This window comes from Bos indicus, chromosome 4 (assembly GCF_029378745.1).
Source record: "Bos indicus isolate NIAB-ARS_2022 breed Sahiwal x Tharparkar chromosome 4, NIAB-ARS_B.indTharparkar_mat_pri_1.0, whole genome shotgun sequence".
NCBI classification, from domain to species: domain Eukaryota; kingdom Metazoa; phylum Chordata; class Mammalia; order Artiodactyla; family Bovidae; genus Bos; species Bos indicus.
This window is the reverse complement of record NC_091763.1, coordinates 93865986-93883037: the sequence shown is the minus strand read 5'-3', so window position 1 is coordinate 93883037 and position 17052 is coordinate 93865986. Positions and strand designations below refer to the sequence as shown.

The 17052-nt window shown below is 38.7% G+C and overlaps 1 protein-coding gene across 7 annotated transcripts in view; it reads right to left on the bottom strand.

Moving 5' to 3' along the window:
* The window catches only part of NRF1 (nuclear respiratory factor 1), a 130754-nt gene that overhangs the window by 48676 nt on the left and 65026 nt on the right, over positions 1–17052 (bottom strand). For all 7 annotated transcript variants that reach the window (XM_019959069.2, XM_019959072.2, XM_070788158.1 and 4 more), the window contains one exon: positions 10697–10837. In XM_019959069.2, the coding sequence (XP_019814628.1) occupies positions 10697–10837 (141 nt within the window). The remainder of the gene's footprint in view (positions 1–10696; positions 10838–17052) is intronic.

Genomic DNA, 17052 nt, shown 5'->3' with positions numbered 1-17052 from the left:
CGCAGGGGAGACAATCAACAGGATGAGCAAAGGTAAAGCCTATCCTCTCCGGCTGTCCTTTAATTGGGCTGCAACAAGCTTTCCTGGCCTCTCATTCTGATTTAGGGCTCAAGACGGGCTTCAAGTGTCCAGCTTGGTTAGTAAGCCCCCCTCAAATCAGCAGAGAATAGAAAACACCACTCCTTCCAGGGCACATTCAGCAAAGAAAAAATATGTTAAATTTGTGCCAGTGGCAATCAAAAATAAAGATTATATAGAAACCACAGATAGTTTTTAAGAAGATTTTTCTAACTCTTAAAGTTTTAATCTGGCCAAAATGAAACAATACTTCTTCTTATGCTATAAATTTTCCACTTGTAAATTCAGCCACTCTTTGTGGTCCAACAATACATCAGCCTTATATATTCCCAACTACTCTTCTCATTCCCTCTCTCTTTGCTCTGCATGTACCCGAGATGAAGAATTTTGAGGCTTCAGGTGTCCACTTAGGTTCAGTTACCAAGAAAAGGCCTTTCAAAATAAAATGTTTGCCAACCCCATATCTACTGAAGAGTTTGGAGAATATGCAACATATTTCAAGAGAGAACAGCTAAAATCAAGCCACATTAAAAGATAATGTTTTCTACATCAAACAGGAAAACAGCCAACAGAGCAGAGAAGGAAAACTGAAGAACTTTCAGACTGTGGCTTCATTATTTTAATTTAAAATTGTGAACTTCCAGTTGATAGTCCCTATCATACTCAGATGGATATTTAAAGGGCATTAGAAAATAAAAGCAAAATGATTTTTTGCTCATTATTGGGAATTATTTGTACCCCTGACCTCTGTTCACAGAGGTAATGAAAGTGGTTTTCCCTACTAGAAACACCAATCCTACGTCCCCACATTCCCCAGGAGGGCCAGCAGAAACACTGGTTTCTCTTCATCTCATTTTCCCATAAAACACACTTTCATGGAAACACAGGAAGAACAAGTTTGGAAGGAAAGATAAAATCACAGAATTCAAGGGACAGCCAATGAAGACACTCCTCTCTCAAGCCAACACTTCTGCCTCTGTCTCCATACAACATCAATCCATTACACTGTCTCTCTCCCATTAATCAAAACATTCTTAAAATTCTACCTTCTCTTTGAAGGAGTCTCAGACTGGTCAGTTTCTGCTACCTTATCCTAACTGTGCTCTTCTGTATAAAAATCTAAATAACACGGATAAGATAAGGTCAAAACCCTCTTATTGATCCACCCTTCCCTAATCTAGTTACCTGTCCAGAGACATTAATTTGATGAACATCCTTTCTTACAGGTCAAATTCTATGCATTTGCACAGATATATGCTGGAAAGGCACAGTTTTATATGATGAAAAAAACACATATGTTAGTATAATTCACTTTTTCTACTCAACATTTTGCCATAGAGATCTGCTTGTGGCGGTACAACTAGAATAATCTCATTTTCAAAAAAAAGTAGTTGCCTAGTATCCACAGGACAGATTTTTTCCAATTTACTTAACCATTTTCCTATTGATAAACATTTAGGTTGTAGCTCAGTCAGTAAAGAATCTGCCTGCAGTGCAGGAGACCCTGGTTCGATCCCTGGGTTGGGAAGATCCCCTGGAGAAGGAAATGGCAACCCACTCCAGTATCCTTGCCTGGAAAATCTCATGGACAGAGGAGCCTGGTGGGCTGCAGTCCATTGGGGTTGCAAAGAGTCAGACATGACTGAGCGACTAACACTAACACAACACAAAGTTGCCTGGACATGCTTCTTTGAGCACACCTGTGAGTATTTCTCTATCAGAAAAGAATTGCTGGTTAAAGGGTATATGCATTTAACATTTTCAGATACTGTGTGACTATAGTCCTAAAAGATTTTGTCAACCTTATTCCCACCAAAGGTGCAGAACAAAACCCAGTATTTCAAAACCTCCCTTCACTTTTCACATTTTTCCTTTGTTTTGCTTCCAAAAGGGAAGAAGCGCATAGCTCCAGCACCTGTGCACTGTCCAAAGCTGCTGGGCTGAGACAGGTTCTGGCTCCTGCCTGCCAGCTGCCTCGAGAGCGTGGGGGGAACGGGACTTCACATGTAGCCTCCTGAGCTGCCTTCACATTTTCTAATTATTCTTTTTTATTTTGGCTCGTTGGATATAGGAGAAATGATTTATTTTCATTATCATTACTAGTGAGGCTGAGACTTATATGTGTACTGATTATTTTTCTTTACAATTTTTAAGACTTTATTTTTCTAATTATCTTTTCACTAATTTGAAAGAAACAGTCATCTGCTCTAGATATTCTTTGCCATACAGTACACAATTATTTTTCTCTAATCTAGTTCTGTCCTGAATATGGAATATAAATGCATGTTCCCTTCCCTTAGTATTCCTGAATATACCCTGAATTATTTTACTCTACTCAAAACAGGCTGTGCTCTATATAAGAACACAGCCAATGTTTTTGTTATTTTTCTTTTCTCTTGATTGCATCCTGCCTACCTAACATCTACAAGATATGTAATGGAATCAGATACATCAATACTTTTTGATCATTTTAGACAGTAAGAAAAGCCTACTCTGCTTGTCATGTCAGAGATTCTGACATGACAGTAGGAGAAGCAGTCAGGACCTGTGATCCATAACAGTGGTTCTCAAAGTTGACTGCACAATGGAACTGCCTGGGGAGTTTAAACACTGCAGAGGCCTAAATTTCATCCCCAAATATTCTGGTCCAATTGGTCTAGAGCATGACCTGGGCACTAGGATTTTAAGTTCCCATTGTGGTTCTACTGTGCAGCCAAGTTTGAGGACCACTGAACTAATTACTTCTTATCCGACCTTATTTAAAAATTTTTTAAACTGTAGTAAAATATACCTGAGATTTATCATTTTAAAATATACAGTTCAGTGGCACTAAGTACATTTGCAATGTTGTGCAATCATCACCGCTATTTCCAGAGCCCATTCACCATCAAACAGAAACTCTCTATCCATTAAACAATACTATCCCATTTCTATTCCCCCAACCCCTGGTAACCTCTATTCTACCTTCCGTCTTTATGTATTTGCCCATTCTAGATACCTCATGTAAGTAGAATCACACAATATTTGTCCTTCGTGTTTGGCATATTTCACTTAGCATAATTTCCTAGCCTTTGAGGAGAAAAGGGAAAATATATGCTTTTTTAGAACAAAGCAAAGCAATACGCAAAAAAACCTAACTTGATAACTGATGAATATTTTCTGAGTAAAACCTATTAATCCCTGTGAATAATTTCTTTCAAAGAAGTAATCATACTTTGCTGAATGTTTCTGAAGATTCCCCTGAAAACTGGTGAAGAATTACTATCCTGTTGCATCATTACTCCAAGGGGATATTAAAGCAACAAAGACTGCCCCAGTGAGAGTAAGAGGAGGGCAATAAGTTCAAGGAAGGAGAAGAAAGGGAGAGGTGAAAAGGAGTGGATTTTAACCAATAATACTGGGCTGTTCTTTCCAGAAGTATTTATTCTATAATTCTTTGCCTGGATATTTTCTAACACAAATTCTAAAAAGATTAACAACCTCCCAAGAACAAGAAGACTCCTAAAGAACTCAAATGTGGTAAAGAACATAACTGATTTTCCACCAGCAAAATCGTAATTATTAAAGACTCTACAAGAAATGATTTAAGTCCTTAAACTCAAAGTACAGTCTGAGAGCCAACAGCACTGGCATCACCTAGAAGGTAGAAAGCAGAATCTCAGGTCCCACTCCAGACCTGATCTATAATCTACATTTAAACAAACAAGACTCTCAGGTGATTTCTTTGTACACTGAAGTTTGAAAAGCACAATTAGGCCATCCTCTGGTCTCTGATGTGAAATATCCTAGAAAATTTTGCTAAACTGGCTTTCAAAACCTCTGAAAAAGATGATTTAATTATTTCATTGTAAACAAGGTTGCAGAATCTATATTAAATTAATGATTTCTTCTCCTAAGCCTTTTCTCAACCTCCTTCAATTCTTATGCAAAGAGGCAGACAGAAATGGGATAAAGTCTAGCAACTGTTCTTAAAGGAGCCTAGAAATTCACGTTTTCATTTTTTCACTAAAAATACTACAGAGCTGTGTGGTTTTTGCCGGATAAACATAAAAATATCAGAATCAAGATATATTTATAACAGTAAAAACAGAAGCTTTTCAGGTAAACAATCTATTTATTCATATAGAATTATACTTTTACCAAAAATAAGCAAAACATAAAAAAACCCCGAAACTAATAAGCTGATTCCTAAAAGAATCAGGGCATTCAGTTCACACAGAATTTAAGATACTATGTTATTAGTATCTTAATTTCAATCTGTTGTAGAAGGCAATTTTGATGATTGTTAGAGAAAATCAAGAAATTGTTTTATAACAGTAACTGTTCAGTGTAGATGACCTGAAACGCTCAATCTGAGTGATGATCACAATATAGTTTTACACAAAAAAGGAAGAGAGAGAGTAACAGGAGTCGGGGGAGAGACAGAGAGGGAGAAGCAAGCACTGGCAGTATGGACTCCAGTCTAAGTTCTATTCGTTTGTCACTAGCTTGCTTCAGTCCCTAGGTTGTTTTCTCTCTTTATGCCTCAATTCTTTAATACCCTGTGAACTGTACTGTTGTACTTCACTGCTGAGCAAAATCAAAATTCTAAGTTCATTAAGTTTCTCTAAGTTAAAAAATGAGTGAGAAATGTTATGTTCAGGTTATTCAATATAGGTAACATATATATCTAGCATTTCTAATTAGTAGTAATACTTTGTGTGATTCCTTAGTTTTCAAACTACTTTTCAATGTAACATCTCATTTTTTCTACCTCCAGCTCCATAAGGTAGGAAGGCATGTTTTCTCACTTTCATTAGATGAAACTAGGAACCAGGGCTACTGTGCAATAGAGCTGGGACTTAAAGACTAGATCTTCTGACTTTAACTAACTATGCTAACTTTCTAATTTTTAAAGAATCAAAATAAAGAAACACAAGAGAGTTCCAGAAAAACATCTATTTCTGCTTTACAGACTATGCCAAAGCCTTTGACTGTGTGGATCACAATAAACTGTGGAAAATTCTGAAAGAGATGGGAATACCAGACCACCTGACCTGCCTCTTGAGAAATTTGTATGCAGGTCAAGAAGCAACAGTTAGAACTGGACATGGAACAACAGACTGGTTCCAAATAGGAAAAGGAGTACATCAAGGCTGTATATTCTCACCCTGCTTATTTAACTTATATGCAGAGTACATCATGAGAAACCCTGGGCTGGAAGAAGCACAAGCTGGAATCAAGATTGCTGGGAGAAATATCAGTAACCTCAGATATGCAGATGACACCACCCTTATGGCAGAAAGTGAAGAGGAACTAAAAAGCCTCTTGATGAAAGTGAAAGTGGAGAGTGAAAAAGTGGGTTAAAGCCCAACATTCAGAAAACGAAGATCATGGCATCTAGTCCCATCACTTCATGGGAAATAGATGGGGAAACAGTGCAAACAGTGTCAGACTTTATTTTTTTGGGCTCCAAAATCAATGCAGATGGTGACTGCAGCCATGAAATTAAGACACTTACTCCCAGAAGGAAAGTTATGACCAACCTAGATAGCATATTCAAAAGCAGAGACATTACTTTGCCAACAAAGGTTCCTCTAGTCAAGGCTATGGTTTTTCCAGTGGTCATGTATGGATGTGAGAGTTGGACTGTGAAGAAGGCTGAGCACTGAAGAATTGATGCTTTTGAACTGTGGTGTTGGAGAAGACTCTTGAGAGTTCCTTGGACTGCAAGGAGATCCAACCAGTCCATTCTGAAGGAGATCAGCCCTGGGATTTCTTTGGAAGGAATGATGCTAAAGCTGAAACTCCAGTACTTTGGCCACCTCACGCGAAGAGCTGACTCATCGGAAAAGACTCTGATGCTGGGAGGGATTGGGGGCAGGAGGAGAAGGGGACGACAGAGGATGAGATGGCTGGATGGCATCACCGACTCGATGGACGTGAGTCTGAGTGAACTCCGGGAGTTGGTGATGGACAGGGAGGCCTGGCGTGCTGCAATTCATGGGGTCACAAAGAGTCGGACACGACTGAGCGACTGAACTGAACTGAACATTGAAACAATACTGAATGCAACTTACTCTCTTTGGATGATTCAGAACTCATTTTCGGTCGTATATCGAATTATATTTCTAAAGTAGTCATCTCCATAGCATTCAGTGCAGATAAGATGATTAGTTGAGCTGTCTGGTTAACCCAAGTCCATCTCTATTCTAGTGCACTTTTATAAATCTGGAATTTTATCACTTCAAGGAAATCATGGTCTCTAGAATTGGTATACACTTAAACTTAATTTAATATCCAAAATTGGTATCCACTTTGTCCTTTATTGTTACAGATCATATCTGAGCTCTTCCTTGATTATAAAATAGAAATTATATACATACATAAACACTCTCACACTGGACAGCAAGGATTAAATGAGATACTCCTGTAAAGAGTTAGTATTGTGCCTTCCAACACACAGTAGCTACAGAAGAGAATTAAAAAAACAAAACAAAACAGTTGACATCTTCACCAGAACACTAAAAAAAAAAAAATTGTTGGACAAAACAAAGCAGAAACATCATAAAACTTGCACTTTAAAAAATTCAATTTTGGGTTTCTATGGTTATAAAAGTAATTCATGCTTATTACACAGAGACAATGAAAATCACCCATAATGCCACCACACAGTGATAATCACTGTTAATATTGGTGTATACACCTTTAAAATTTCACACACACAAGCTCAAGTTTTGTGTGCATGTTTTAAACAAATGAGATCATTAATTCTGTATTCCCTGAATGGAAAAATCTAGCCCCCCTAGTAGAAACAAACAAACAGAAATAAAGCCCTAAACTCCTCAAATTATACGGTACATAAGAAATGCTATTTTATAATCAGTTTTTAATTTAATATACCACAGTATTATTCTACTGTGATAGAGAGATAATCATCATTTCTAGCATCCAATATCTCACTGCATATTCACTTCCAGTCTCTTCTGGGCTAAGCTGCTCTTCTTTCCAGGTAAACACCACTACTATAATTTATTCAGTCACATTATTCTCAGATTTTCCTTTTGTAAACAATGCCATGAGCATGTATCTTTGCTTATTTGGAGGGCATGACATGCACATTGAAAATTTTGCCAACCTGCCCTCTGGAAAAATTTTACCAATGTACATTCGATTGCTGATGCTTTATATTCCCATCACCTTGCCTATCTAGGTTTGGTTTGAAATTAAACTCTGCTTTTACTACCCTTAATAGTTTTAGGATCAATAGGTTAAAAAAACTTTTTTAAAGGGAGGTATTTGTCTCACATTAAGAAATTATTTGAGGAAAACAAAATAAAATACAACTAAATAAAAAACAACTGTGGGGGGGCCACCCCCAGGATTGGAATACTCAGAAATTTCCATTCAGCTGGGAGCTGGGTTTTTCATCGTTCTGCTCACTCCTCCTCACATTTGTTTTGTTTGCTACGTGTTATTTTTCACTTGTCATCTGTGGTGAGAAGGGTACAGAGGGAATGTACAACCATAAAGAAGACGTAGCTTCCAACAAAGCACTTCTGAGACTGACTCATGACTTGGTACCAGCTTCCCTTGGATGCACCACTGCACCAAGCTCTACTGAATGCATATTTCACAAAAATGAAAAAACAGTTTCAAATGTTTTACCCCCAACATGATAATTAAACTGTTTGCTCTGACTTCTATGATCATCAGCAAACTTTCCTAATTATCAGTAGTCATGATTTAATATAATAAAAATCTCAGATTATTTCAACTAAACACACCAAATGTGACAAAGAAGCAAAACACTCCCATGGCAGGAGAAGAGTTTCTTAAACATGGTACATTCCTTCTTCTTAATGATTAAGTAAGCCTCTTAATCAGAAGCTTAGTCAGCTTTAGATGTACTTTATATCTGAGACAGAGTAGATTCTTTACATTAGTCAGGTAAAATTCACCTTATGTTTTCTTTAACCAGTCAGAATAGCCCAACGTATTAACAATAGCAGGTATGAAGTGACAGGAAAAAAGTTTAGGTAATGTTTTCCTCTTTGAACCACTATCTAGAGATGCTTCAAGTATCCACAGAAAGATCTATGAATCCAACAATCAAAAGATTACAATTTAGCTTTATATTTATAAAATACTGCATTACTTCAGACCAAGTTGCTAGTTTAGACTGGCTCAGACTTAGGGGAAAAAAACCAGGCGCCACCCCTTGAGCTGCAGCATCAACGTCTGGACTGCATGAATGCCTACTCAGGAGCCCCGCGATCCAGTTACCCATGATACTGGACTCATTTCTGTTCTGACCTTCAGGTCATCTAATGAACAGATACTATTACTAGAGCAGTCCCTTGGTATCTTCGGGGCATTGGTTGCAGAAGCCCACCATAGGTAGCCAAAATTAGAGGATGCTCCAGTCCCTTCCGTAAACTGGCACAGGATCTGCACATAACCTACACACATCCTGCTGTGCACTTTGAACTGTCTCTGTATTACCTGTAATACCTAATACAACGTACATGCTATGTCAACAGGTGCCAGTGCTGCAAATTCAGATTTTGCTCTTTGGAACTTTCTGCAATTTTTTCCCAGTTGAATCCACAGATGCAGAAATCACAGATACACAGGGTCAACCATATTTAGAATACAGATATTATCTGATGCCAGGCAGCTATACTGGACCATGGTGAAGAATGGAAAGAAACTAAGCCCTTGCTCTCAATTCTAGCTGAAGAAACAGATCATACACAAGTAGAAATTTAACAAATAAGACAGTTTCAGGTAGTGATAAGTCTTGCAAAGACAGTAAAATGGGGCTGTATTAGTCTGTGACTTGGTGGTGAAGAGAAAGCTTCATTAGATGGGAAAATCAAGAAAGGCTTGTCTCAGGAGGTGATATCTAAGCTAGACTTTGAATAAGGTAAGGTCAATCATGCAACAGTCTGGGAGAACAATGTTTCAGGTAGGGGAAATAGCAAAAGCGAAAGAAAGAGTTTGGGGTGTTTGACAGAAAGGAGGACGAGCATGGCCAGAACACAGTGACTAAGGGGGAGAATGAGAAATGAGGTAGAGGCCTGGTTATTTAGGGCCTCAGAGGCCTTGGCAGTGTCTGAATTTGATTCTAGGAAGAGTGGAAAGCCATTAAAGGGCTGACCCAAGAGTGATATTACCTGATTTAAGTTTTTTAAACAATCTCTGGTGTCTCTGTAGAGCATGGACTGCAACAGAAAGGAGATTAACAGAACTGATCAATGGAAAGAGTCCATGCAAGAAGCTAAAGGTTTGGGCAAGGGTGGCGAAGGGGACCGAGACGAATGGTCAGACTCAGAGTATGTTCAGAGGTGAAATGACATGACTTGCTGAAAAACTAAATGTGGTTGGTGGGTAGTGAGGGCAAAACAGGAAACCAAGGATTACTCCTATGTGGGGACTTGAGCAACCAGATGGACTGTGCAGCCGTTAGCTGATGAGAGGGTACTAGGGGGAGGAACAGATTTGGAGCGGGGAGTGGAGGCAATTAAAGTTCTGTTTTGGGCCTGTCTGGTACTGAAAATCTACTAGTAATATAAGCTGGAGTACAGACCACACACAGATGGGATATAAAGGCCATCTGACAGGATGAGATTACTTTAAGAAAAACTACAGACAGAGCCCTGGGACACACCAATACTGGTCAAGTGAGAAGAGGAAGCGGAGCTAGCAGAAGAGCTGAGAGGGAGCACGCAGAATGGCAGGAGGATATTCAGGAGAGTGTTGGGTACAGAAACTGAAGAAGAAAGTTCTGAGAAGGAAGGAGTATGATAAATGCTGCTGAAGTCGAACAAGATAAAGAAAGAAGGGACTTTGCTGGCGGTCCAGTGATTAAGAGTCTGTGCTTCCACTGCAGGGGATGCAGGTTCAATACCTGGTCAGGGAACTAAGATCCCGCATGCCATGTGCCACGGCCAGAAAAAAACAAAAACCAACAACAAAGATAAGAAAAGAAAACTCACAACTGGATTTAAAGCTAGAAGTATTAATAAAGAAAAAAGGTAGGAAGATATGTTATTTAAAAAGGCATTTGATCTTGATCAAGCTATCACTTTTAGAGCTAAAAAAACAAAAGGAACAGTCTCAGCAAAACCCCTGAGGTTATGTTGATTTACCAGGATTAGCACATTTTGACTTTCCCTCTCTAAGGGAGAGCAGGGAAGCAATGACCCAGGAGGGTGTTCTTATTCCCTGGAGAGGGGAGGCCCCTGTGGCATCAGTGTGGTAGAATTCAGAATTTATATGGAAAGAGGACCAGCTCAGCTCAAAAGAGACTGCAGGTCTCTTGCCCCATTTGATTGTGATTCATCAAAGTTCTAACAGTCTCCTGTCCAAACCAATTCCAGCTAAAAGTAACCCAAGGGCCCAACTGAAAGGAAAAAACTGCCAACAGGAAGAGAAGACCACATCCATGCCCTGGGCTGGGGGCATTCTTCTGGCCTACATTTTCTTTCCCAAGGTTGCTACTGTTTCACTGTCAGACTCCAGCCTGCATCTTCCTCTGATGGTGGATCACTGAGGACAAAACTAAAAGGCGATGTGAGGCCCGCCCACACCTGAGTCACTTGCTTCTCCTCCTCACTCCCCGCCCCTTACTTACCTGGGTCATTTTGTCTACAGAGACTGGGATTCCATCTATCGTGAGAGGCGGCAGCTCTGAGTTAACCTCCTGTGGTGCAGGGGCGTGCTCTGCCAGGGCGGACTCCAGGTCTTCCAGGATCATGCTCTTGTACTTACGCACCTGCAGGGAATTAAGGGCAGAAGTAAACAAGATGCCCAAAAACCAGGGAGGGTTGATGCCAAGCAACCAGAGAGTGGGTGGGGCTGGACTCCCTTAGCCACTGCAGAGCCCTAAGAACAAACATGTCTACAACTAGCAGGTAAAAATACCCGCTGGCCCCAAAGACATCACATCGTACAGAATTAAATGAAAAGATGACGAAATTACAGGTAACAATGGGATAAAGAAGTGAGAGGAAAGAGTTTTCTAGAAATACTGCTCCTCAGTTAAAAATCACATTTTCTCAGTAAATGCTGGCCCCATTACCTGTTCCAGATCTAACAGGAATGGTATTCATATTCTGCATTTCCCAGGCCATCTGATAAAACCCAGCTGAGGCAGTTAATTACGAAAGTCATTTCCAAGATCACTGAGGATTTATGTCTCTAAAACTCTAAGCACCCTCTTTGAAACTTTGCTATGCCCGCTGTTTTCCTACAAAGCTAGATTACCAAACAGGAGATCAGCTGTACAAGAGGCTGAACTAAAAGGCATCAGAGAAAAAAAACAAGACGTGTATACTGGGTGTCACAGTGCAGCTGGGTGTCACAGGCGCCACCATCAGTAAGGCCTGGGGCCAGAGAGAGCACCACAGGTCAAGTCCTCTTCCTTTCTGTCAGGGACTCCCTGGAGACAGAGGTGGACTTTAAAACCATGAGGCCTCTGTAACTCTGACAAGGCCATGTCTGAACCAGATACTTTTGCTCTGACTCCATTCCTTCCACTATTAGTGAAAGTCTCACAAAAAACAGAACAGCAGCAAGTTGCACATGTACACATTCTTCTATAGAATGTAGAGAGTTCACTGGATTCTACCACCATCAATAATGGGTTCACTTACTTATAAGAAATAGATCAGGGGGGATGAGGATACTTTAGGGATAGTAAAGGAAGCCATGGAGTTATAAAAATGTAACAAGATGGGATAGGAAATTAACTTGCTTTCAGGGCTCAGGCCATCATCATAGAAAAAAAGGTAAGAGAATATGAGGTTTACTCAGAAGTTGTAACAATGTTATAGTCCTGGACTGAACTCTCAGTCACCATATACTTCCCTAGAAATATCTCATTATAAAGATTAGAAGAGAAAAATCCCCATACTCCACCTTAAACATATGGAAAAGTAAAAATTATTGGCTACGATGTAAAACTTTTATAGAAATTTCCAACAGATCAACAATAAAGGTGATGAAAGAAAAATAGTGCAAACTTATAGAATCATTATTACTCTAGAGATTCAGTTTTATCCTGGTTTCTAAAAAGAAAGTTTCAAAAATTATTGCCAATGTATTTACTGTAAATAGCTGTGTTGCCATGACATCTTCAAGGATATATATTTTCTGATTTCTAGGTTTCTACATCATAAGTAGAGTTTTTACACTACCAACCCACAGAAAAACTGAGTAAGCCTAGGTTATAGTCTTTGAACTTTAATGTATCAGGTTAAACCATTACATCAGTATATATGCTCATAGTAAGAGTAAATGAAAATAGTAAAAAAACACTTTCATTGTGCAGAAACATCTTGCATTCAAAGATAAAAAATCATTAGCTTATTACTATTATTACATTAATAGCTAGTTTCAAACAATTTCAGCCGTTTTATGGGTCAGTAGAATTCCAGAAATTCAGATCCAGGCATTTTGCTAAATTTATCCATTATATCTTGATTTTAAAAAAAATGCTGGGAGAACATCCTTCAGAGTAATTTACAACTTCAGGTTGTGACCACAGTATTTCTAAGTTTGCTTAGTAAAGTTAACTAACTTTCCCAGAGTTATAAAGCTAGCATTCAATTCTACCTAATTTATCAATCCTGAGATAATCTCCCTCCCACCCCCCACCATTTATCATTCCTCTGGAAACTCGGATACCTCTTAAAATTGCTATAGACAAAGTGGTATGGGGCACAGCAGTCATGGCCTGCACATAAGTGAACATGGTTGCTATGGAGGCACAACTGCAACCCCCAGGCCTTTTCAATCAGCAAACCATTTAGCACCATTTCAGAACGGAATGTGAACCTTGGGTGTTGTCTGATAACTTTACCAGTGATCTTTCCGTAAGACCAAAAAGCACCAGCATCAAACTTGTCACAGCTGAGAAAAAGTCTCAGAGACAATAGCAGAGCTCTTTTTACAGAAATGCAGCATCACCCATGCTCCTGATGGTAAGGAAGACAATATATTACATGCAACCATGCAGACAATGATGACTCTGAAACAGGAAGTAATTCAGAATTGGACTCTGAATGTGAAAAAGTTTTAGGACTAGTTAAAAACAATTTCAGAAATTGGAAATTTATTTCACTTAAATTTTCCTTTTTACATATTTACAAAAGCAGTATGATCAAAAGCTGTCTAAGTAAGCCTGAAAAAGCTCTTTCAATAAGTATAAAATAAAAATTCTAAGTGATAGTAAGCGCTATGTCAAAGTTTATCAGTGTTTTTTCTTTCTTTGTGGCACATAAATAATGGTGCATCCTATAACTCATGGTATCACAGATATGATGAAATACAGGTTTGTTTTAGAAACTTCTACTTTCTATTCCAAAATCCACAGCTAAAGCCTTTGTTATTTCATACCAATATGTCACTGACAACTAACTGGTTTCACAATTCAAGTTAAAAACCACTTAAAAACAAATTCAGTTGGTCTGCCTACCAAGCTCTCCTCCTTCAATTCATTCTCTATACTACTGCCATTTAAAATTTCTGAAAGATTGATATAATAAAATACCATTTATTGAATACTTGCTGTGTGTCAAGCACTGCATACATTCAGTTAATTCTCACACAGTTTTATAAAGAAACTACCATTATATCCATTTTGCAGATAAGAAAATTCGGGTTAAGTAACATTCCCAAATCATATAGGAATATAGCAGAAAGTCAAATTAATTTTTAAGTAGTTCCAAAGCCTGTATGTTCAGCCACTTCCGATCGTTTATCCTTTTTTCTCAAAAATAGTCCTACAGTGCCCCACTTCTTACAGGATTGCATTTCAACCATTCTGATCATTCCTTGCTTTCCCAATACTCTCTGCCAAGGCCACCAACTACAGCCGTGCATGCTCAGCCCTGTAGATTATGAGAATAAGCACCCTCTTGAGTTCCCCATGTATAAGCCAGAGTCCTACTAGGCAATTTTGTTCACCATCCTTCCTCTTTAGCCGGCCAGCCTCCTCACTAACTTTTGCATATAGCAAGTTCTTTTCTATCTCTATGGAGAAGGAAATGGCAATCCACACCAGTATTCTTGCCTGGAGAATTCCCATGGACAGAGGAGCCTGGCATGTTTCAGTACACGGGGGTGCAAAGAGTTGGACATGACTTGAGCGACTAACACACTTTCTATCTCTGGGTCTTTAATTCTGTTTCTAATTCAAATACTATCCATTATTCAAGACCAACTCAATTCCCACTTTCTCTGAGAAAACTTCCCAAGTGTTCTTGCCCTAATTCTTTTACTCTTTTAAATGCCAACAGACTCAAACAATCGTGTGTCACTTACTCTGGTCTATGTTGCACACAACCAGTGTTATGACATCACTGAGCACAGGAACCAGACCTTTTAACATACATTACGAAACATTTCACATATTCAGACTTGTACAGATAAAACATTCTCATAACTACCAGCGATGCTGAGTTTAGGGTATTTATAGGAGACTTAAGAGTTCTGGGCACAGAATGAGCTTGTTGAGGATTTAGGAACTGGTTGCTACAACCATAAGGTCAATGGGCCTTTACTGAGGTTGCAAAAATAATCTCAGACAAGATATCAAAATCCTTCTGCACATTTGCTTTTCTGGATAAAAGAAGAATCTTCAGGAAGGTCTCAAAAAAGATTTTTAAAATTATTTTTTACCTATGAGCTCCTCTGTGATTAAAAATACACTGTCATCTGATGAATCTAACAAAGAGATGCCCAAGCACAGGGCTGCCTTCAGATCAGGGATCCTGAAGCACACTTGGCACAGAGCCAGGCCACAAGCTGTGGCCCACAGAATCTGCTGGCTTCATCCTCTTCTCTCTCCAGTCCCAATGTCAGCCTCTTTCCTCTCCTGCCTCAGTCCAGATCTCTTTTTCCCCAACCCCTTGGATCCCTTGTTCTGAATCTTGAAATCTCAAAAGACCTGGATGGAATTCTTACCTCATACTTTATATCTAACAGTCTTAGCCATTTGTTGCATAACTTAATAAACAAGCAACAGGGCTTTTACTTTATTTTTTATATTATTATTATTATTGCCTGTGTCATGTGGCATATGGGATCTTAGTTCCCCAACCAAGGATCTAACTCATGCCTTCTGCATTGGGAGCTCGGATTCTTAACCACTGGACCATCAGGGAAGTCCCTTACTTTATTACTTTTTAAATATGCTTCCACGTTTTAAGCAACCTGAAGCCATCTTTTAAAAACTTACCTAAATAAGTGAATGTCTTAGAAGAAGAAATCATGACCAACTCCAGAGTCAACTTATCTACTGGGAAGGTGGAATTAAACGAAGGCAGAAGGATGATTTCAAGGAAATATGTGATATAGCAGTAAGTCATAAAGAGAGTGTTCTTACGACTCAACAACGTTAAAATCTACCATTTACCAATTCCCATTAGATACAAAGTATGAGATAAGAATTCCATCCAAGTCTTTTGAGATTTCAAGGTTCAATTCCTTTCATGTCAGTTCTTCATAAAGACTACATATAGGAGAAAGATAATAAACTTTAATTTCTATTTCTCCCCAGTGAGGTTGCTATTATCTTTATTTCACACATGAGGGCACTGAGTCACATAAAGGAAAAATCAGTGTGGGAAATCACTCACAAAATCAAAACTTAAACACAGTTTTCACCAAAGTGAAGTTTTTAGCTATATACATTAACACCAACCTATGTGCATGATTCAATTAACTTGTCTAAAACTTACAATCCAATTGTGGGCAAGGATGTAATATGGGCAGAACACAGCATAGAGAAATAAGTGAAAACCTGGAAACCATAAGAAAAGCTTCAATACCATCTATTAGAGGGCCCAGTAAAATTTTCAATTCTCCTTTGACAAATTTGTAAAAAACTGATAATTTTGAGTCTGAAATCCATATTCCAAAGATGAACAGCCCTATGGAATTTAAAACTTCCAGAGTTCCCAGCAGCCTCCAGAAAAAAGAGCAAGAAGAAAGGTTAATGATGGCTTCAGGCAGGAGGACAAAATGCAAATACCAGAGTTTTAATAATATTTAATGAGATAATACATGAAAACTGCTTATAACTTATAACCTAGAACATAGCATTCAGTAAATGTTAGACATTATTATAAAATCCAAATAATTTCTTTTACTGTTACTAATATGAGATTATGCAGAGTATACTGTATAACTGATTACAGTAAATATGAGCTCTGATTCTTTAATACCACCCTGTATATCAATATATATATAAGATTAAGGAATATTCTATACTTTGAAGGTTTAACGGAAGTCACTCGAAATAATCAGGAGTGTAGTATCCCTTTGAGAGATATGGTTTAATTACTTTTTCAATTTTGTATGTGTTTATTGTCTTACTGGTTTGGATATATTTGGTTATTTTTTTATTACATTATCCACTTGGTTGAGGTTTTTTAAAGAAGAGAATTAATGCATAGCATTTCCTTACAATGTTCAATCTATTTTTTATCTGCAACTATAACTCATCTCACTTCTAAGACTGTATATTTGTTTTCTTCATCCTTTTTCTCAATTAGTATGCTCGTTTATCTATTTCATTAGATTTTCATAGTTCAGTTCAGTCGCTCAGTCGTGTCCGACTCTTTGCAACCCCATGTACCGCCGCACGCCAGGCCTCCATGTCCATCAGCAACTCCCGGAGCCCACCCAAAGCCATGTCCATTGAGTCGGTGATGCCATCCAACCATCTCATCCTCTGTCGTCCCTTTCTCCTACTGCCCTCAATCTTTCCCAGCATCAGGGTCTTTTCCAATGAGTCAGCTCTTCGCATCAGGTGGCCAAAGTATTGGAGTTTCAGCTTTAGCATCAGTCCTTCCAATGAGCACCCAAGACTGATCTCCTTTATAATGGACTGGTTGGATCTCCTTGCAGTCCAAGGGACTCTCAAGAGTCTTCTCCAACACCACAGTTCAAAAGCATCACTTCTTCGGCGCTCAGCTTTCTTCA